Source organism: Cydia amplana, chromosome 5, assembly GCF_948474715.1.
Source record: "Cydia amplana chromosome 5, ilCydAmpl1.1, whole genome shotgun sequence".
Classification (NCBI taxonomy): Eukaryota; Metazoa; Arthropoda; class Insecta; order Lepidoptera; family Tortricidae; genus Cydia; species Cydia amplana.
In genome coordinates this window covers 9,396,575-9,419,833 of record NC_086073.1, presented here as the reverse complement: position 1 = coordinate 9,419,833, position 23,259 = coordinate 9,396,575, and the positions used below count along the sequence as shown (strand labels likewise).

At 39.9% G+C, this 23,259-nt stretch overlaps 2 protein-coding genes and 1 long non-coding RNA gene across 4 annotated transcripts in view; 2 read left to right on the top strand and 1 right to left on the bottom strand.

The window, feature by feature from the left end:
* Nucleotides 1-8,840, top strand: part of LOC134647963 (neural-cadherin-like) — an 87,805-nt gene extending 78,965 nt beyond the window's left edge. The window contains exons 3-8 of the mRNA XM_063502371.1: nt 2,654-2,955; nt 4,470-4,606; nt 6,144-6,360; nt 6,819-6,987; nt 7,425-8,275; nt 8,396-8,840. Of these exons, the coding sequence (XP_063358441.1) occupies nt 2,654-2,955; nt 4,470-4,606; nt 6,144-6,360; nt 6,819-6,987; nt 7,425-8,275; nt 8,396-8,620 (1,901 nt within the window). The 3' untranslated portion in view covers nt 8,621-8,840. The remainder of the gene's footprint in view (nt 1-2,653; nt 2,956-4,469; nt 4,607-6,143; nt 6,361-6,818; nt 6,988-7,424; nt 8,276-8,395) is intronic.
* Nucleotides 43-23,259, bottom strand: part of LOC134648018 (uncharacterized) — a 233,744-nt gene continuing 210,527 nt past the window's right edge. Inside the window, exon 2 of the long non-coding RNA XR_010096874.1 lies at nt 43-182. This is a non-coding gene — a long non-coding RNA (uncharacterized LOC134648018). The remainder of the gene's footprint in view (nt 183-23,259) is intronic.
* The window catches only part of LOC134647952 (neural-cadherin-like), a 297,639-nt gene continuing 283,406 nt past the window's right edge, over nt 9,027-23,259 (top strand). Inside the window, exons 1-3 of one of the 2 annotated variants that reach the window (XM_063502340.1) lie at nt 9,027-10,380; nt 22,006-22,195; nt 22,916-23,098. In XM_063502340.1, the coding sequence (XP_063358410.1) occupies nt 10,307-10,380; nt 22,006-22,195; nt 22,916-23,098 (447 nt within the window). In that variant the 5' untranslated portion in view covers nt 9,027-10,306. Of the gene's footprint in view, nt 10,381-11,520; nt 11,674-22,005; nt 22,196-22,915; nt 23,099-23,259 lie in introns of those variants that run through there. The other variant, XM_063502341.1, reaches the window with a different exon arrangement.

Here is a 23,259-nt window from a genome sequence, read left to right as displayed (position 1 = left end):
TTATTTTAGAAGTTACAGGGGGGGGGGGGACACACATTTTACCACTTTGGAAGTGTCTCTCGCGCAAACTATTCAGTTTAGAAAAAAATTATATTAGGAACCTCAATATCATTTTTGAAGACCTATCCATAGATACCCCACACGTATGGGTTCGATGAAAAAAATTTTTTTGAGTTTCAGTTCTAAGTATGGAGAACCCCCAAAATTTGTTTTTTTTTTCTATTTTTGTATGAAAATCTTAATGCGGTTCACAGAATACATCTACTTACCAAGTTTCAACAGTATAGTTCTTATAGTTTCGGAGAAAAGTGGCTGTGACATACGGACGGACAGACAGACAGACAGACAGACATGACGAATCTATAAGGGTTCCGTTTTTTGCCATTTGGCTACAGAACCCTAACTAGTTGAAATCTAAGAAACTATAACGTATCTGAATGGATTTAGTACGTGTCGTCTCTTGTGATCATCTTGAAGTTCGAATACGGCAGTAGGTATTGGGGCTATAACAATCGCAGAACGTATATTTGATTTAATTTGAGCCTTTATTTTAATCCACTTTCTTTACCGTGTTCAACGCATAGGTATGTTTCTCATTTCCGCTTTTTCTTCTACTAAAGTAGTTTAAGACCCATTCAATTCATCAATAAGGATATATGTTATGCATAGGTACTCAGCAATTACGTAATATGTGGCATTCTACATATACTATATCAACACAAGGATGCTATGTATTTAAAATCATAACTTTCCACGTTACTAGCGAAGACATAGGATACTTACTGATTAACTACTAACGAAAGTTTGCCTAAATATTATATGTTTGTTTAGCCTGTCCCTTGATTACATACAAGTCCACGAGGGTAGCCCTAGAGGTCAATGTACTTGAGCGGTGTGAAACTGGGCACGAAACCGGAACCGCCGAATAGGATTACACCAAACGTCGGATTTATATTGCGGATTTACCGAAATCCCAGCGGACAAAAAGGATACTAGGGCTCTTGTTCCCAACACTTACCGACCATTCTAGGTTAACCGGTGTGACTGGATCTCAGAATCTGTAACAACTACGCGTAACCCGAGATCACATATATACTGGTATTTGCGGCGAATGCTCGCTTAAACTTGGAGAGCGGTGGGTATACGGGACCAGGATATTAGACGCAATGTTTGATAATAGCGTTATTTGTATCCTGTGGTCAAACCCCTGTGATATACGTTTGATATGCAAGTGCTTTGAGGGATTTTGTATCAGTGGCGCGTAAACAAGAACTATTTACAATGTTCGCAAGTTCGATTTGTGATGTAAAAGCTCGTGACATGGCAACCCTTTTTCTAAAAGTAACATATTGTATTTCTATAAGTGAGAATCTATAAATGCTCTGTGATTCTATTGTAATTTCTGGATATATGTAGCGCTGTTGGTTTTCCATGTACTTAAATAAAGTAAAAAAAATAAAACAATTACAGCTTGCGATGAAATTATTTACGAAAGATATGACTTTTTTATTACGCTGTTACGAACAGTCAGTACTAATAAGTAAGTAGTAGATGTTACTGTACTGCGCTCTAGGGCGCCTAAGATTTGTGACGATTCCTCTCGAATATTTTTGATATGTTTTATTCATGGTACCTAATTGTGATTGCTGATTTATTTTTATGAATGGTGTGGTGTATTTACTGTGTAACATTGGCTACTAACTAATATCATGATGTGTTTTTTTTTTCACGCAACTAACCCTGCAGTGGCATTAAAATGTAAGTATTAATAGGAAAGAAAAATGTCATCTAGACTATTCTAGATGGCTTCTAATGAACTAAATATATTTCTCTAGTTTTGTAACTAGGTATCTTACTTTTGTTAGAAAATTGTATTTTTTTTTGCGTATAAGCGGTGAATTCACATACTAAAATAACCAGAGACAAACTGTGACCACAGACTTTCTGCGCCTCTTTCAGCTTCGAATAAAAAAATCACATTAATTCCAAACGTAACGACGCCTAAGCATTCAGAGCGGGCATTTTGGCCGCGATAAGCGAATAGTATCAGGGCTATGTATACAGGCCGCATATTCCCATGGTTTAGCGAGTGCGGGCAAGTAGAATTTTAGAGCGAACCAGTTGCACGGGTTTCTAGTTCCGTAATAATGAAGTATAATCGGTGAGCGTTCTTATACTGGTTTTCTAGAGTTTTGGATTAGCCCGTGCGTGGTAGGCGATTGTAATGATACTTTTGAGCGCTGTCCCGACAATACGACAAAGAGAACATTTACATAGTGTCCTTTACGGTAGGAATGTGCTCTTTAACATAACTCCCTGCTATTTATACTAGAATTTTTGTATAGAATTTCTATAACGTTTGAAACGCTTCTATGTTTAGTTAACTCCTTTGTCCCTTTTCTCTGAGCTTCCTGGAGTGATGTCGTAATTTCCTGTTTAGATTAACTTCCCGCGTTCCCTGCTCCAAGTTACATGCACAGCTCAAGTCTGTGTTGAGTTTAATTTCAACAAAGACAACAGAAACTTAATGAAACCTGTGAAGCCCAGGAATATTTAACAAATTGAATGAAAATATACCCCTTGGGAGGCATTCTAAACATGTATCAAAATTCAAGCGTCGCTGTATACTTTAATAATTGTGTAATGTTTTCAGATACGGATAACCAACGCGTAATAATCCACGTGAAGGACGTGAACGATGAGCCTCCGTACTTTATCAACCGGCCGCTGCCGATGCAGACTGTGGTGCAGCTGAACGCCGCGCCCAACACCCCCGTGTTCACGCTGCAGGCCCGAGACCCCGACACGGACCACAATATCCACTACTTCATAGTGCGGGACAGGACCGGGGGCAGATTTGAGGTCGACGAGCGCTCGGGGGTCGTCCGGACTAGAGGCACTGATCCTTTCCAGTTGGACATGGAGTACGTGTTATATGTGAAGGCCGAAGATCAGGTAATTATCTCATAACTTTTTTTTTACGTTTTTACATTTATTAATCAAAAATACACACAAACAAAACGCAGGGATGATAATATTAATACCTTAAAACTAAACCTTAAAACCTAAAGGGACTAAAACTCTAATACTACTAAATATAAAACACCTCCCCCAAATCGCCTAATCGATTTCATTAAAACTTTTTTGATGAAATCGAAATATCAGTGTATGTCAACTTTTTTCAGTTTTGTTAAACCTGTAAGATGTGTACACAAAAGAAGTGCGAGGCGAGATTTGAAAAGATTTCATTTATTAGATAGGGGAATACGATCCGAATACGTAGAGAATTTCCTAAATGTGAATAAAAGGTTTGTTAACTCAACTGTTACATGTGTACCTAAAGCGTAAGGCTCGTGTAAAAATATTTTTGTAATAAACATGCTATCCAATATTTGTTTCATAGCTCGAGTGTACTTTTATCGAGTGTACGGGTGGGAGCGTACGCAGCCCTCGCTACGCGCTCTACGCCGTAGCATTTGTAAATATTCCAACCAGCCAGAAGCATTCCGTTGAATAAATATTAAACATATTCAAATCACTAACATTTTCAAACCGACTTGCGATTTATACAACTAGAACTTATGTGTAGCGTGTATTTTTAATGATAATAGAGATAAATACGATGCTCTAGAAATAATTCGTAAGCTCAACTAATACCACATGTCATATTTGATGGGTTCTGCAAATTCGGAGGCATTTTATCTGGCACCCCTGCGTTGCAAGAGTCCCTTAGGCGACTTAACAGTAGGGGGTACCCGTAGTAACAATTATAATTAAAAGAAACTTGTAATAAACCGTAATGACGTTGCTGTGAATCGCATTCTGCCCCTCCGAGTTTTACGATTTAGTCTACTTTCCCGTTATTCCGCGGTAAATGTTTAGCTTGTAGGAGTATTTAATGCTAAGCCGTGATTCTACTTCCAACATTCTGAATTGTTTCCGGAAGCAGTTAAAAATCACGTGCAACTTTTATGTTTTGGAATTTTTGGTTACCTACTGGTGAATTTAAATGATATACCATACAGAATATATTTTTTATACCATGTCGGTGGCAAACAAGCATACGACCTATGATTATATTATAGGGCCAGTTTAACAAGAGGTGGTGATACGAACTTGATAAAATGATAACATATCATTACACACACGCACCTTAGTAACCAGTTGACCTAAAGTTGTTGACTATTATTTGTAGAGCCATAAGAGCGTGTCACATATTACTTATTAATATTATTATTGCAGGAAAAAAAACATGAATAAAATGTATTTTATAAAAAAACACATGAGAGGTTGTCTGGAAGAGATCGCTTTTTAGCGATAAGACCGCCTGTTGTTTACCTCTGCTTGTGTTTCTGTTTTCTTTTTGTATTGTTTTCTTTTTGAGGGGTGCAACAAAGAGTATTTGTATTGTATTGTATTTTATTTTGTCAGAAACTTGTTGTATTTATGAAGCCGTATATGAATTCCAGAGTGGCCGCGTGGACGAGCGCCGCTTTCAGTCGACGCCGGAGGAACGGCTGAGCATCGTTGGGGGCAAGCGCGCCCCGCAGTTCTACTTGCCCAGCTATGAGGCCGAGATCGCAGAGAACCAGAAAAAGGATTCTGAGTAAGTTTCCTTTTACCCAGTTATGAGGCCGAGATTGCAGAGAACCAGAAAAAGGATTCTGAGTAAGTTTCCTTTTACCCAGTTATGAGGCCGAGATCGCAGAGAACCAGAAAAAGGATTCTGAGTAAGTTTCTTTTGAACGCTGAAGGATTCATTTAATACAATACGAACCCCGGCTTCGCAAGGGTGCAATGTAGATAGGTACTAATCATTGTCATATACAACGTGTTACATCAGCCACTGAAAGTGGGGTGGGTACTCCTTGTATAGGTCACACTGAGCAACTTTTACAATGGGACTTATGGGACCAACCCCGAAATTGCGAAGAAAATTGTCACCCCCATACAAGATAGATCAGCCAGCCAAAATGTATTGGAGAGACATTTTTTCTTCGCGTTTTCGGGGTTGGTCCCATAGTAAAAGTGGCTCAGTATGACATAAACAACCTGTACCCATCCCGCTTTAAGTGGCTGGTGTAACAACTTGTATATATTAACCAATTAATTTACACAAAACCTTTACCAAAACAAATTATAGATCTAAATTCGAAACCTTCCTCTTGAATTAATCTATAACCGCATTTAAGCGAACTGACAGACAAAGCTACTTTGTTTTAAACAATGTAAAACATTCGAATACTTGTAAAACTAAACAACATTTATCATCATCCTGCGTGAGTCTAGAAATCACGCCACTTTAATTGAGACAAGTGACTTGTGCTCCCAATAAAGGTCGTTAGCAATGAGCAAGAGGCGACACGGCTAATTAGACAGCACTGTAATAATTAGTCAAAGCGTCGCCTATGATTGCGGAAATCTTTAATTGGCACGCATCACTTAAAAAGCGTGGTATTTCACTTTGTTTAAAAAGTGTGGTATTCCACTCGGGCGTAGCGGGAGTAACAACCCCTTTTATTTTTTAGGGAATTATGGATTATTCATACTGAAACTAAGTCTTAAACTTGGGCTAATTATATTAGGTTAAAATACTCCTGGCATCAGCGTACGATTTTGTGCCGGTGGCATTAACCCTTTAACCGCCAGAGTCTGATAAGACATCACATATCCAGCTAATTTCGCCACAGTCTGATAAATAAGACAAAGATCTGATTTGGTTTTTACAGCACATTTATAACTCCCGTAACTATGCCAACCTTACTCTGTGTGGTACAATTACTATCGGTGGCGACACGAGTACGCTCGATTAAAAATTGCTGGCGGTTAAAAGGTTAAATACGGCAGACCCATGGAGCGTGAAAGCCCGCCGTTTTAGGGATATAGGCCGGCGTTTGCGGGAGAGTGGTGGTGATCCTAACTCTGGGTTGTACTTTGTCCAACAGGTCTCCATACTCCGTAGCACTTCAGCGGGGGAATGCTGCAGGCATTTTGGGGAACTTTGGTACGATGGGGGGAGGTGTTGTTATTTTAGGTTAAGAAAAAGTAAATCTTATTAGGTTTAACTGTCGTTTTTTTGTTATTATTATTTTAGTAACCCATATTTTTACACTTGACTATACAGTCTACATCGTTTGTTATAGCATCATCTCCGTGAAAGCGAAATCGTTCGCCGACCGCGAGATCCGCTACACGCTGAAGGCGCAGGGGCAGGGCGCCGGCACCTTCAACATCGGCCCCACCTCGGGCATCGTCAAGCTGGCCAAGGAACTGGACTTTGAGGACCTGAGGCAGCCGCATGTGTACTCGCTAGTGGTTACGGCTACTGAAGATTCTGGGGGGTTTTCTACGTCCGTTGAGGTAAATATTACATTCCTTTATAAACGAATCTAAGTATGACACTTTTATTTAGATAGGAAGTGTGATCTTAAAAGAAATGTTGATGTTAGTGTGTAATTGAATTTTATAAGTTTTATATGACAACACTTAATCTGATAGTAGGTACTTACCTACTGATAATATTTTCTCTTAGCAAAGTGGTGATATTTCTAATTTCTATGGTTTATATTATTGTACACACCATCGAGCTCGAGCTGATCTGATCATGGCGTCGTAAAGTAGCCTAAGGAGTCTTCACAGAGACTACATTGAAATTTTACAAATTGATTTTATAATATACGAGCCACAAATTTTTCGTAATTTGCGAACATTATTACGCGTATAAGGATCCCTACAAAATTTACTTTTAGTTTGAATTTACGTTGTGTTTCTTTGAAGTTAATGATAATGTTAATGACATTCATCTTTCAAAATTCCAGTTAACAATACGCGTGACGGACGTAAACGACAACGCGCCCAAGTTCGAGCTGCCCGACTACCAGGCGCACAACGTGGATGAAGACATCCCGCTTGGCACCAGCATACTCAAGGTCAAAGCCATGGATGCCGACTCGGGGAAAAACGCGGAAATCGAATATTTAGTGTCTGGTAAGTTAAATTCGACAGCTTGCTGTTTATTTTCGTGGAACATAAAAATGCACTTACGAATTTTGTGCTATGAACCTTCAGCAACTTAAGTAGAACATGACTAAAAGCCAAGTTTATCTTTGCTTAGTGGGCTAGTTGCAGTTTAATTAATGTTTTCATACTGCTAGACGAAATGTTATATTTCTTTACAACTATACATAGAAGCTATGATATCGAAGAATTTATTCGCAATTTTACTTTTCTTGTGTAAAAATTGTCCGTTATTTATCTCGCCAACAGAACTCTCAACGCCATCTAGTGGTGGAGCTAAGTAAATTCGACAACATTGAGCGCCATCTAGTACAATTCCAGTGTTATAAAACATATACGCACTTTACAATAGGTGGCTCTTTACTAGTCTTCTTAACCTATTCAAATTTATTTTTTACGTTTTCCAGACGATCACTTCAGTGTCGACTCCAATGGCATCATAACGAACAATAAACAGCTTGACGCGGATAATAACAACGCTTACTACGAGTTCGTCGTCACAGCGAAAGACAAAGGAGAACCAGCTAAAACTGGTACCGCTACGGTTCGAGTTTATACCAAGAACAAGAACGATGAAGAACCCAAATTCTCTCAACAAGTATACACGCCTAATGTTGATGAAAATGCTGGACCTAATACTCTAGTAACAACTGTAGTCGCTTCAGACAAAGACGGTGATAATGTTAGGTTTGGCTTCGTCGGTGGCGGTACAAGCTCTGGACAATTCGTTATTGAAGAAATAACTGGAGTAATTCGCTTGCATAACAAAGCTATATCATTGGATAGAGATAAGTACGAACTCAATGTGACTGCAATGGACGATGGAGCATGCTGCGTCAACGGAGATGCCACGATACACACTTCGACTGCCGTCGTAGTAGTGTTTATAACTGACGTCAACGACAATAAACCTATTTTTAAAGAATGTCCAACCTACTACCCAAAGGTTGAAGAGGGAGCTCCTAATGGTAGTCCTGTACTGAAGGTACATGCAACTGACGAAGACAAAGGGGTAAATGGACAAGTTAAATATTCGATTGTGCAGCAACCTAATCAAAAAGGCACCAAATTTACGGTCGACGAAGAGACTGGGGAAGTATCCACTAACAAAGTATTCGACAGAGAAGGCGATGATGGTAAATTTGTCTCGGTTACGGTAAAGGCTACGGACCAGGGTGAACCCTCATTAGAAGGGGTTTGCTCCTTCACGGTTGAAATTACTGATGTAAACGACAACCCACCGCTATTTGACAGACAGGTAAGTCTTATTTTGTATTAGTTTCGCACTATAATTGCACGTCGACACCATTGTTTCGCATGAATCCCTGTGCAAATACTTCAAGGGATTAAAACCGTTATTTTATTACGTATCTTGCAGAAATATGTGGAGAACGTCAAACAAGACGCCAGTATAGGTACAAACATATTGAGAGTATCCGCATCCGACGAGGATGCCGACAATAACGGCGCCATAGTTTACACTCTGAGCGCGCCGTACAATCCCGGAGATATCGAATATTTCGAAATCCAGCCCGAATCGGGCTGGATCGTTCTAAAGAAGCCCCTCGACGTAAGTATTCAGCCGCATTCTATTAGAGTTTAAGATAGACTTGTGACAAGAGCGACGAATGAATGAGATCAACTTTACTACAAAGTTTGGTGGATGAGTGCTACACCTACAGGCCGTAGGATTCAATTGGCACACGTTTATGTTGATTAAATGTAAATAGTTCTAAATTACTGCTGCTGTACATTGCTGTGGAGAGCGGTCAATCCTGGCTGTGAGGAGTAGTTGTCCATTGAGCGGCGCGGCGGGGGCGGGGACGCCGGGGGGTGGCGGTGCGATGCCGCGGGGCGTGGACGCCGCCGCCGCGCCGTCGGGGCTTGTTCTTCTTGCAGCACAATTAGTTTCAGTTGCCGCCAGCGCCGGCTCCGCACTAAGTCTTCGTTAACATTTATTTCCGCAGCACTATCTTGCATTCGACTCTTGCCGATAAAATGACCCGTGTACAATACCTGAAACAGAGAGAGACTCCTGTAAATATGTTTTCACGTTGACCTATGTTTAGTTCTAAAACATGTACAGTTTCTGTAAGAGCACTTCTGTATATTTCGCACAGACTAGTTTTGAAGTTTATTTTATTGTAAGTAATCGATTAATTGATTTGGGAAGCTTACGCTTTTAATGACCTTTCTTGTATTATACGTACATGTTTTGTTACTAATATCCAAGAAGCGGAGTGAACCCGCGGAGGCGTTCGATGCCGCCTCGACTGTCATCCCGGATAGTAGACGACCACTCATGCCTCATATATATCATATATCATCCCACCCTAACCTATCTATTATCATGATAATACAAATTTTTTACAGGGCGCCTGAATCTAACTGATATTTAATGTACATTGTTAGTATATAATCAATTATTACGAGTATGTTGGTCAGATTGCCTATTCGGCAGTTTGGCCATCGGCCAGTTGTGACATTATTCCTTCTGTGAAAGGGGCAACGTTTCCAAAACCAAAATTTGTACAGTATAACCGTAACGTCCATCGTTTGTATAATATATTCATTTCAATGAGTGTCGTTTCGTTGTAGTCGTTACTACCGAGGTCGCAAACCGTGCTATGACAGACTGACCTTTCCGCCATGTCTTGTATGCAGAGCTGCATGCATTTGCCTGCTTTATGTTCATTTCTTTTCATTTCAATATTAGTTTAGTTTATTGTAAAAAGTAATTATTTATATTGTACAGTTTGTCTTTTTCCCTAGTGTACAGAAGGATCTTGTAAAATATTACAAATATTATGTTTTGAATTTTTTTCTTGCACCATCTGAATATTGGCTACCGGGAATGATCTGTATTCGGCTCGAATGTATTTCTGCAAGTAGACGGTTGAGAGGATCCTTACGGTAAATTTAATATCTTTCTTCATCTTGATTTTATTTGGCTTATCGAATGTCTGTGTGACGAATGCGTGTAGGTATGTTTCCGTTAGTAGGTAATTAGCTAACGTGACTCTTTTATAGCCAATCATTTTTAACCGAAGAGAACGATAGTTTAATGTATTTTTGATTGTTTTAGTTTATTAGCGACTCGTACGTTATGTGTTTATATTTGAGTTGTGTTCTGTTTATTTGTCCCCGCTGACCTCTGCCCGTGTCTGTGTAGCGGGACAGGTACCGTCTGCGCGTGCGCGCCTCCGACCGAGGCGAGCCGCCCTCCTCCGCAGACGTGGACGTTGAATTAGACGTGGTAGACAGGAACAATAAGCCCCCCATCTGGGACATGACCACGTATGGCCCCGTTCACATCAAAGAGAATGTCACAGTGGGTACCGTAGTGACCAGTGTGAAAGCCAGGTTGGTATAAGGCGCAGCGGGCTCCCGGGCCCGCCGCTCCTCCACTCCCTAACACTACTAACGACGTGGTTTTGTCTGTTTCCGTCGACTCTTTCCCCGATAGCGAGAAACGTACAAGTTGGAGGCTATGGCTCAAGACAAGGGCTTCCCGCCCTTGTCCAGAACCGTGGAGGTCCAGATAGACGTAGTGGATCGCGCTAACAATCCCCCCGTGTGGGACCACACGGTGTACGGCCCGATCTACATTCGAGAGAACTTGCCCGTGGGTGCCAAAGTGGTGTCCGTGAAAGCAAGGTGCGTGTCCTCAGTCTCCGGCACGGGCACCGCACGCAGCCCCGTCACCTGCACGCAGTGTGCGCTGTACGGCGCCGCGGCCCAAACATCGCTTGCGCTTCCGCCGCCGCCCGTGCGCGTGGCCGGCCGCCCCGAGGTCGGCGACGCGTTCTGAGCTAAATTGAAATTGCATTCAATGTTTGTGCGCTGCGCGCGTCTTCAACTATCGTTTTATTTGCCTCTCACTTGGTGATCTGACGACGATGTTATTTGTTGTCCGTGATTAATTACTTATGTATTGAGCATCATCACGAGTTCACTCGGTCTTGTCGTATTCACCTGCGTGCAACTTAACGGGCTCACTGCTTACATGGAACGGGGATCACGGAAAAAAACATTTGTTCAAATATATTTTTGGGTAAAAACTTAGATTACTTAAATATTGGTGTTTATTGTAGAGCAAAAATATTTTTGAACAAATGGTGAGAGGTGATGATGGTACCTACGTATTGCGAACGTCCATGTCCATTGTATCTTGCATGTAGGCTGACGTATCAGTGCATTATGGAATTATCAGTCATATCTTTTTAAATTGTCTAATTTTACGAGATTTCAGTGTAACGGTTAATTTATTAGCATGTCAACGATAATTCTTGTTCTAGGTAGAACGTAGTGTTGAAGTAGGAGTCAAAAAGTTCTTTTGAATTATTCTTACTGCTTGCAAACGTTCATGTGTAATTAGAAGTATCAAACTATAATCTTCATTTACATTTTATTAGCTCATTAATTTCAATCTGTAGTCAGTTTGAAGCATTATAGTCGTTTTTAAATATCAAGATCCAGTTGGCATTTATTTAAATTAACGTGAGTGTTATAGAAAAGTATACAGTTTATTCTTAGTCGCTTTTTGATCTAGATTAAACCATAAGAGTTCAAAATCTAGGCATATTTTATCGTATAGCTACTTACAAACTCTACTCTAGGGATCCGAATTTCGTTTTAGAGGAATTCCGTAGAACCGTGAGTATTTAACAGCTGCGATTTTCTTCAATCATTAAAGTTTATCTAAAGATATAAGTAAAAGATGGCGGAATACTAATTTACTCATAATTAAATAGCAGGTCATTTAGAGAAGTACTGAATAGAAGAAAACTTTAAACTGTCGCGTTTTGTACACATATTTAATTACACAAACGGGTCTACCGCGGGGAAAGAGTCTTTCCGTGACCACAGCTGGTGCAACTCAGCTGAAACGTCGGAAATAAAGGTAAAAACAAAGAAATTATATCGCGGTAGACCCGTTTGTGTAATTAAATACTGAATAGAAACAAAAAAAAACCCTAAAAATGATTGAAGATAATGGCCACCATACCAATTGGCTGGACCTTTTCAAAATTTCTCCATACATTGCGACATGGTAAAGTGAATGTGCATCACTAAGTGTTCCACGGGCTACCGTTAGATAACTGTTTTAGCAATCGCATTATTAGTTAACTAGTGCATCAATCACTGTGTTGGCCGATGGCAAGTTTCACATCTGATGTCTATCTGTTCGTCCTAAAACACACACTTCACACTCACATTGTTACTACTCAGACTTACATGAAACGAATACTAACTCACTTTACTAATAGGTTTAGTTGTTAATTAGTATAACATTGGGAATATCCTTTTTAACTTGTCTTCCGTAACATTTGTACGCAAAGTATCTTTCAAGACAGTACAAGTTTAAGAAACGATTTTTTACTCGAATACTTACTCGAATGTTCTTTCTCAGGTACTGTATTTCTTACTAGAGAATGACAATTTATAAAATGATATTCTCAAAATGAAACAACATTAAATGTCTTAGTTACCATGAAATTCATGAATATTAAAGCCTAGAAACTTTAGTTCCATACTTCCATAAAACTCAACTGTATGTTGAATATGATATTGAAAAAATGGCTTCACTGCGATTAGAGCACAGACCCATTTTCTAGGCTTTTTTATTCTATGTTAAATTTGATATTCATGATATGCACTAAACGCACGGTTAAATTCGCCCTTCGGCCGCGTACGATACCGGAGATTCGTAACCAATTGCGACAGAAGAAAGAATCTACTTTTTACGATACTAGTTACAACTCAAGGCTTTTTTTTACTCAAACGAAACCACGTAATTCTTTCGTAACTGGTTTCGAGCGACAATTTTTATGTTTTTTCCGAAACTAGTTTCGAACGAGGGTACGCGGGTAGTAATATGTATAATTGTATATTCTATGTCTCTTAATATCTATGGCGTATTGTGCATTTAACTTGGTTGTTTTTTTTAATAAATAAAATGCCGTTAAACCCGGTAAATGTTATGTATTTGTCTTTACATGTTATTAATTAACAATTCGTCACAATGTAGAGTTCTTTCATATCAATTTATGAATAAAAAAGAAAAGATGAGGCTATACAGTTAATTTTTAGTAACGCTTGTCTCATAAGACGAACTATGTCTTGAGTATGCACTCTATTAAAATCTTCTACAACGTCTGAAGCTTCGATCAACTCCTCCCAGGCACCTGTTTCTAAATGCTCCCGGCACACACGTGTACGCTGAGGAATATAGAAATCGAAATCACATAAAAGTTTTATTCTTATCATGTTTGGTATTTCCTGCAGCGTCAGAATGTTGCATCTTTTAAAAATACATTTTTCAATGTTTTCCGCAGCTCTGATAATTGTCAACGGCTCACCGACTGGGTTCATTTCGAAATTCATAGTATCCAGTTCTCTCTACTTTTATTATCACGATAATTCAGACTTCCTTTTACGAAAATCTAACACGAAAAGATTCCTGTCGTAATCTATAATTGTTCTAATAAAAGAAGGACGTCATTGTTGACATATACAATACCATAGATATAATTGTATATGTCACAGTATAGAGATTAGAGATTCAAACTTTTTTTTACAAGTGAAAAGTCCAGTGAATCAGTGATAATTAAAAAAATATTTACTATTTTAATATCTTTATTTAGTTTATGAATTTATATCATAACGTATGTGTATGTAATCACAGTAAGAAGAAAAATTACAAATTACTTAAACACACGGTCAAACAGCAAAGCTTTGCCGTTGGTAAAGAAAACATCTACGCTGAACTGGCTTAACTAAAAACAGAACAAAAGCAAAGAAAATTAAAATCGAAAAGGAGCTATCAATTCTATACAATGACCCACCGATATTTCGTTTCGGTTTAGTTGTGCAATTGATTGCTTAATTTCAGCCTCGATCTCTTGGTACTCCTTTGACATTTTCGTTTGTTTCTTAAATATGTTGAATAATTTGGTTTCTTTGGATAATATCTCGAGCAGTTGTGCTAGCGTCGGATTCTTTCGCCCAACAAATCTATTTAAACGGCTGTGCCAACCTTCGATATTATTTGTTGTTCTTACTTTTTCCTCAGAACAGTTACAGACTCTAACAAAATCAGTTCTATTCATCCATTGCTTTTGGAAATATTCATTAAATTTCTTTATGTCATCCCCATGTGGACTTTTACACATCACATAAGCTTTACCTGTTTGAATGTACTCTTTTGGCAATCGAGCAAGGCTAGCACATCTTGCTACGTGCCTTCTTTTGACCCTTGTAGTAATCTTCAAGAATTTGGCTTTTCGGAACAAACACCTGTTAAGGTGATAGAAACATCCCTTGACGACCACCGAAGGAAAGACTTTTAGAAGTAGTTGTTCTACTTCTATATATAATAGCTGGGTGACCTATTTGGTATGGAATGATAATCACTTTAAGAATTATTAACTCCGTATATTAAAACAATCAAGTTGATCGTACAAAGGTTCGAGCGGGACTGGCGTCCCGAGTTCCTTAAAGCTATACCTAAGCTTTTGGCTAGTCAGCTCATATCGCGGTGCACGCGCACTTGAATATGAGCTGACCTAGCTAAACTGTTCCTATATTACTTCCCCCCTTAAGGGAAAAAAAAAAATTAAATTAATTAATACAATGATCTCTCTTTTGGGATCTGATAATACTTACATCCTGTGTGTTCCTAACCTTACAATGTTATGGCTTCTCTGATATCGCACAGGCGCGCGTTTCGCTGACATAGCGCTACGCGTAACTGTGTGACACGAGTACCTACGGTATCGGAATACAATGTTAATGCTTTACATTTATAATTAGATATAAGAATTGAATTTATTACAAAAACTCTGGAATATTTAAACGAACATGTTAGTTTGACATACCGAAATACACTATATGGATTTGATAAACACATTATTTGTTTTATTTAAGAACACTTCACTTCACTCAATAAATTACAGGTTGTTGTTTAGGTTGGGGCTGGGCCGGCTCCCGGTGTACAACGACGGTTGTTGGTTGCACTTTAGCAACCGCTTTCTGTAGCCAACTTCGAATGCATTGTCGACACTTAGTGTATATGAAATGTATCAAAAACAGCACTAATACAACGGAGATAACGAGGAGGATAATTCCGAAGTAGTTGAGCTTTGCGTCAACCTGTCCAGTGACACTATGGACCTCTGCAATTGCGATGTTATTGTGGGACTTGTCCTCCTTGCTCTGTCCGTAGCCCATTGTAGTTAGTGTGATGACCAGTTAGACAATTAAATAAGTAAAAAAATGTATATGACACGCGCTGCGTGTTGACTGCACACAAAGTCAAGATTCTCAATATTGCATAATAAATGACAAATGATGGTCTTATAAAACATTAAATTCATGACACGATAATTAGTAAAAAAAATTGCATCAACAGATTTCTTATAGTCTAAAGTACATTTTTACAATTTGTATATCAGCAATTTCTATCGCTAATGTTAGTCAGCCAGTACCGTTGCGATTATCGCTTAGCGATGTTGTACTATAAACATTGCATCATTGACCTACCATGATAGATAAGAAAAATAATGCTTGTTTCGACCGAAGAATAAATAAATGTGTAAACCTCGTTAATAATGTAAAATTTCGCCATTATAACGCATTTTACGACTTAAAAGTATATGATACCTAACTAGGGTGCGGAACATCATGTTTCAGAGTCCGGCTTTAAACTGATTATATTAGTTAATAACTTTGAATGTAGTCTTCCACCCTTTGTGAAATGACTACTGATGCTACTTTTCGGAAGCAGAAAGTTTCTACCCCCGGGGTCCAGGCTCCTTCCAGGAGATACTAAATTAAGCAAGGTAGCGAACCCGTATTTCATGTTTTCCTAGAAATCTCATAACTATGACACACAACAAAGATGTGTCCTACGCGAACTAAGTATATCCAGCTAATCTGCGAATCTATTCGTCTATTAAAAATCTGACCGGCCTATTAATAACTCTGCCACTTCTAGTGGTGCGCGGTCTCGTGTTAGCTTCGCTTTCGCTTTGCGCTGTAGTGGAGTCGCCTACTTTAGTATTAGTATTCGCGGTATCGTCGGCGTTATTGTTCCATACGTAAGCTGGCTTCAACCTATCAATTGAAATGCGAGCTTGCCTGTTTGGAAATTGGATGAGAAATACTTTATCGTTTCTTTCTAAAACTTTGTAGGGTCCCGTATAGGGTGGTTGTAAAGATCTCCTCACGGTGTCATCCCTGACGAAAACGTATCGACATGATGCTAATTCCTTATGTACAAATAAAATGCGGTTGTTACGTGATCCCGCAGATACCGGTTTGTACTGAGATATTGTTTCTCGGATTTTATCTACTAAATTACCCGGATCGCTGGGTTCCGTGGGGCTTGTGTCAAAGAAATCCCCAGGTAAACGTAGCGTACGTCCGAACAACATCTCTGCAGCACTTACGTCATTATCGCTTCGTCCTGCCGCGCGCAGGCCTAGCATGACGGTCGGCAATTCGTCCTCCCACGAGGTATTGTTCATTCTGGCCATTAGTGCTGCTTTCAAACTCCTGTGGAAACGCTCTACCTTCGAATTGCTCTGAGGGTGGAAAGGGGTGGTTCTAACTCTATTTATACCTAACAAATTCGATAGCTCTCTAAATAGGTTACTTTCAAATTGACGTCCTTGATCTGTTGTGAGCTGTGACGGACAACCGTAACGCGCGATCCACCCGCTAAACACCGTCTTAGCTACTACTTCGGCTGTCATGTCCGCTATTGGAAAAGCTTCCGGCCAGCTAGTACGCCTATCTATTATTGTCACTAGGTAACGATTTCCATGTGGAGATGTCGGGAGCGGCCCGACCAGGTCTACATGGATATGCGACAGCCTATCAGCGTTTTCAAAGGTACCCAACTCAGAAACAGTGTGTCGGGTGACTTTCGCCTTTTGACAAGGTATACACGCTCTGGCCCAACGACTTACGTCTTTATTCATGCCAGGCCAAAAGAACTTTCGACACACCATTTTGCGAGTAGTGCGTACTCCAGGGTGACTTAGACAATGGACGCTTTCGAACGCGGTGCGTCTAAACTTTTCGGGCAAATACGGCCTTACTTCCTTCGACGATATTTCGCAATATACAGCCTTTTGACAATTCGGTATTGCGAGTAATTTTATGTTTATAGTATCGTTTCCGTCGCGCCGGTCTGATTGCGTCATGCTCGCTAGGTAGTCGTCTAGTGCTTGCTCGTCGGCGAGTTCCGTGTAATTGATAGCGGTTGGGCAAACAATGGTCTCTATGCGGGATAGCGTATCCGCCACAACGTTATCCTTCCCGCTTATGTGACGAATATCCGTAGTGAACTCGCTGATGAACATTAAATGTCTCGTACGTCGCGGCGTTTCACTACTACTTTTCCCTATATTTTCGAACGCATGACACAAAGGTTTGTGGTCTGTATAAACTATCAGTGGCCTGCCCTCGAATGACTTGCGAAAATGTTTCATTGATAAATAAATGCCTAACAGTTCTAAGTCATATGCGGAATAACTTTTCTGGGCCTTCGTTAGTTTTTTTGAAAAGAATCCTAACGGTTCCCATTTTCCATGTACTAACTGATGTAACGCAGAACCCGCACAGTTAGATGACGCGTCGGACATTAAAGCTAAAACTGCGTCAGACCTAGGGTGGGACAGCGTAACGGCTTTTTTAAGGCCCACTTTACACTGTTCGAACGCCTCTTCGGTCTCGCTTGTCCAAATTATAGGTGTCCTATCTCGCTTTTTTGTGTTGACTAAGTATTGGTCGAGTTTAGCCTGCATTGTCGCTGCTCCAGGGACGTGAGAGCGATAAAAGTTAAGCATTCCCAAAAACCTACGTAATTGTTCTACGTTTTGTGGTTTTGGGTAGTCGGCTATAGCTTGTACTTTTTCTTCTAAGGGCCTAATGCCCGTGGTAGTTACTTCATGTCCAAGGAACTCTAGTTTCGATTGCCCAAAACTACACTTGGCTAAATTAATCGTTATGCCGTATTTGTCGAAACGCTCGAAAACTAGTCTAAGATGATCCCTATGCTGCGCCTCATTATCGCTCGCGATAAGAATGTCATCTAAGTAGTTAAACAAGAAGTCGAGACCTTCCAGGACTGAACTGTTCATGAACCGCTGGAATGTTTGTGCAGCACAACGAAGACCAAATGACATAACCGGAAATTCGAATAACCCGAAAGGGGTAATTATGGCGGTTTTCTCAACATCCTGCTTAGCTACTGGGATGCAGTGGTACGCCCTATTTATGTCTAATTTGGAAAATATTTTTTTGCCTGCCAATATAAATGTAAAATCATGCAATCTAGGTATCGGGTATCTGTCAGGTTTTGTTTGTGCATTTAACGCACGGTAATCCCCGCAAGGGCGAATTTCGCCGTTTTTCTTAGTCACTACTGTTAAAGGACTGGCCCATTGACTTTTGCTAGGCCTGCAAATGCCTAATTCCTGCATACGACGAAATTCCTCCTTGACTTTTTTATACCTGTCAGGTGGCAGTGGTCTAGACCGGGCAAATGTTGGTGAACCGGTCGTTTCGATATGGTGCACAACACTATGCGTGGGCGTTTCCTTGTATGTCGGTGGCTTAGTTATGCTAGGAAACCGCAATAACAAATCACAATACGGATGATTACCGTTGACAGTGTTAATAGTCGGTTGATTGCTACGCACGGTGGGTGCAGTTATATTAAGAAATGTCACAAGGTCATGCAATTTATGTTCTGATAAATTTACTACTAATTTATGATAACTCAGAAAATCGGCTCCTAGTATTGGCTGTCTAACATCGGCTACGACAAATTCCCATCGATATGGCCTACGTAATTTTAGATCTAAAGTTAAAACTTTCACACCATATGTTCTAATCTCCGAGCCGTTTGCTGCAAACAGTTTAAGATCAGAGCACTCACCCGCGCGATGTTTGTTATGAGCTGGTAGTAGTGAAATGTCAGCACCTGTGTCCACCAAAAATCGTAGTCCACTGTTCAAGTCTGTTACACATAAACGACGGCTTGGTGTGATAGTACAGATCTCCGTCTTTGTTGCGCTCTGTACTATCCCTACTGGTTTTCCGACTGCCTCTCGGTCCATGCGCAAGGTTGACGACACTTGGTGGCGGCGGTCCCGAAGCGGAAGTGGTAGTAACAAAGCCAATCTGGTTTTCTGGCCTTGCTGTGATGGCGCGAAATGCTCCTTGGCCTGGATGCTGACCGGCCTCCACGGCCTCTCCTTCCGAAGTTGCGGATCCTTGGCCTTGACCGTTCAAGGTCCATCATTCTAACGCTTAACTTGGCAATCTCTGCCAGTATCACAGCTGTGTCGCCTGCTCCGGAACCCCTTGGCGAAGTTCTGCGTGCTGCGCTATGTGTAGGTGTCTCTACCACCGCAACGTGGGTCTTGGTTGCTTCTGCTACCTCGTCAGCTATGTTAGCTAATGTGTCTAGGTCTGTCTCTCTGGAAGCAACTAATACCGCCCGCACTGTTGTGGGTAGATGGTTCTGCCACATTATGCGTAGAGTGTCGTCTGGGAAACTACCCTTCGCTAGGTTTCGCATCTTAACTAACAGGTGTGATGGTTTCTGGTCCCCTAAATCCATTTCACTAAGTACCTTCTCAATCTGCCTGTTCTTGGAGTCCTCTAATGTCGTTAGCAGCTTGCTCTTCAAGGCCTGGTACTTATTCGTCTCGGGTGGTTTGGTGAGGAAGTCCGTCAGACGCAAAATAACTTCCTTTGGTAGTTTTGAGACTACCATGTCGAATTTTGCGTCGTCGCCTATCTTCTGTGGCGTCAAAACGGCCTCCGTGCGTATAAACCATACTCTGGGCTGATCGACCCAGAAGTCTGGAATACGGCTCGACACCGAGATCGCCATGACCTCAGTTGCTGGCGCTGTTAACTCGGCCGCGTCGGTTTTCGTCTCGTCGGCTCCACCCATTGTTGGTCACTACACTTTGCACGATAAAGTCTACAAGTCTAAATCAAATTGTCTTTGTATAACTTTCACTTTTTAGTTCAATCTATCACACGTCGGAAGGTCACCAGTTTAGAAGTAGTTGTTCTACTTCTATATATAATAGCTGGGTGACCTATTTGGTATGGAATGATAATCACTTTAAGAATTATTAACTCCGTATATTAAAACAATCAAGTTGATCGTACAAAGGTTCGAGCGGGACTGGCGTCCCGAGTTCCTTAAAGCTATACCTAAGCTTTTGGCTAGTCAGCTCATATCGCGGTGCACGCGCACTTGAATATGAGCTGACCTAGCTAAACTGTTCCTATAGACTTTTCGAATTGCTTTCATTGGGGCTAATTCAAAGTCAACGGTAATTTTTTCTGGTTGCCAGTCTTCGAATTGAGATTGTATTAATCTAAATACAATGGTGTAAGTTTCAAATTTTTTATCAGGAAGTAAGCAATAAATCAATGGTATTATATTTGACGTATGCTCGTCAACTCCGTGAATGGTGTATAATTGTTTGAAGCCTTTAGGGCTCGAACTAAACGTACCATCGCCCAAAATATGCATATATCTTCCTTCTTTGATTAATGGTACAATTTTTTTACTGCAAAACAGCAAAATTTTTCTATCGTCATCCTCATATTCGGCCAGCAGGAATGTTTTGAATTTTTCAGGTATTGTGACTTCTTTACATGATTTAAATCGTAATTTAGGTGCTCCAAGAACCCTTTTCCTTTCATTATAAAGCCCAGTCTTAACGTTCTGAAAACCGGGGATCGATTGTAAAAGGTCAAGTCCTTCATCCTCCAAATTAAATACCATGTCTTCGTATTGTTTTTGAATACTCTCGAAATTATGAGAACAGTTCCTCTTCAAAGTATCCAGTTCTTTAAGAATCCTATTGGCAGAAAAATCTTCTTTACAGGTGTCGATATGAATTTTAGTTTTCACCACTTCATTCCTGTCATTGAGAGAGACACTGCCTTTACAACCCAGGCTACTATTATTAAAACAAAACCAAAAAGTGCCACCGTTTGCGTAGAATTTCTTTCTATGATATCTACGACCATTATTCAATAATGATCTCCCACCCCTCTTTGTGGAAATGAAGTCTAATTCCATATTAATTCTGTTTGTTCCGTCCTCTTATTTATCTTCACTTTACTTTAACTGTAATCAGCTTTTTTTAAGGTTTTGTAGATGAAATATCAGAATTAAACTAAATGCTCATTCAACACAGGCAATTGACATCGATAAAGAAATAAACAAGACATTGACAGTATAACCGGCCAACAATCTAGAGAGGGTTTAATGCTATCAATATTTAAAGAGGTTCTGATATCATTTTGAAAGTTTATTTTAGTTCCGTATTAAGAATGTAAAGTACGCTTACGTAATTCATTATTTCAATAGAAATTCCTACTTCGATACTAGTAACGTGTAAGGAAAAAAACTTATTGCTTAGTAACTAGTATCGTAAAAAGTAGATTCTTTCTTCTATCGCAATTGGTTACGAATCTCCGGTATCGTACGCGGCCGAAGGGTAAATTCGGTATACTTATTGGGATAAATTTTTGCACATAAATGTTTTTTTTTTTCAAAAATTCAGAGCCCGAATTATATTCTGTGACCATACAGATTTATCCATAGGTACAAAAAGTCAGGTACAATATCTAAAGTTAAGTTACCATAGAGATTCAGATTACGAATTCGGAAAAAAAAACTGCCCATGAGTGACGTACTGACATACCCTTATCGAGTATTGAGCATAGCAAATGTACCTTCATTTTCTCTTAAAACCGTGTGTTTATGCATACATGAAACTCACGAAAGGTTCATTTACAAATATAAAATCTGGGCTCATCATTTTGCCAAATATATACGCAACATTTGATGTCGTGATGTCATGTGCCGGTAGATTTCCAGTAAACGTACCTTTGTGCGTTATCGCAAAATGGTCTCCTGTAACCTATTGATGTTTTCAGCTCGGGCATTGAGAACAACCCGACCGTGTTTTACCGGTTGATGCCCGGATCGACAGCCCAAACGAATAAATTTCATACATTTTATTTGCAACAAAGAGCGGACAATGGATTTACTTGGGCGGATATAAAAGTTAACCATCCATTGGACTATGAGAGCATTAAGGAATACAATTTGACGATACGAGTGGAGGTAAGGCTTGTTGGTTTACTCATATTTTAAGTGTTGTACGAGTTTTGTCCAATCGAAAATTACTTACTACGAGAATGTTCATTACTTTTTGAAACTGATAAATTTAATACCAACGCTATTTGTAAGTAAACAATCATATCATATGTTCTAATAAAAACTGCTAAAAACCTATTCAAAGTACTCTAACAAAAACATCAAATTCACGGAATATTTTTGAGCACGAGGACAACGCCCTCTAACAAACGTTTGTTGAACTAAAACCAAATTGTGGGCTTCATCTGCCAAGGTTCCAAGAGAGTGCATCAATGTACCGATAGAGGGCATTTTATACAGTCTGCATGTCCTTACTGAGCTGAATTTCCGAAAATATAGATGACGCTAAATTTAACCTTTTGTGCAAAATCATATTGACGATTTTATACTATCGATCTATTTACTACTAGTGTATAGTTAGCAGCAAAAGTAAATAAGCGGTCGAAGTATCCCAAACACGTTTTTGCTTCTTTTTAAACATTAAATATGTTTTTCGGCTTAGCTCATGCTGAACACGTCATCCACTTGAGGTGCAAGGGGGCACAGTGGTTTGCATGTGCCATATGTTCATTTGATAAGTCGTTAACACTGATAATGGTACAGCCAAGAAATGATAGGCGCTAAGAGCGGCAGAATGCGTGTTCACGGTTTGACGTTCAAACGCAATTTTTTACCTTTTCCTCACAGAACAACGGTGCTCAACAACTGGCTTCGGAAGCGACAGTGTACATCATGTTAGAAGACGTTAACGACGAAATACCACTGTTCACGGAACGAGAACAAGAGACCGTGCTGGAAGGAGAGCCCATAGGCACGAAGGTCACACAAGTGAACGCGATAGACAAGGACGGCACGTTTCCCAACAACCAGGTTAGTCAAATTTTGTTGAAATTGTAGTTCAAGTGATATCAAATTGAAATGTATATTTTTAGCAAAAGCTCGTTTAAATGGCAATCTCAAGTCAGAATCATTTAGGCAAAAGGTTTTAATTTTGTTTCAATCAAGAATCAAGTTCCAGTATCGTTTATTTT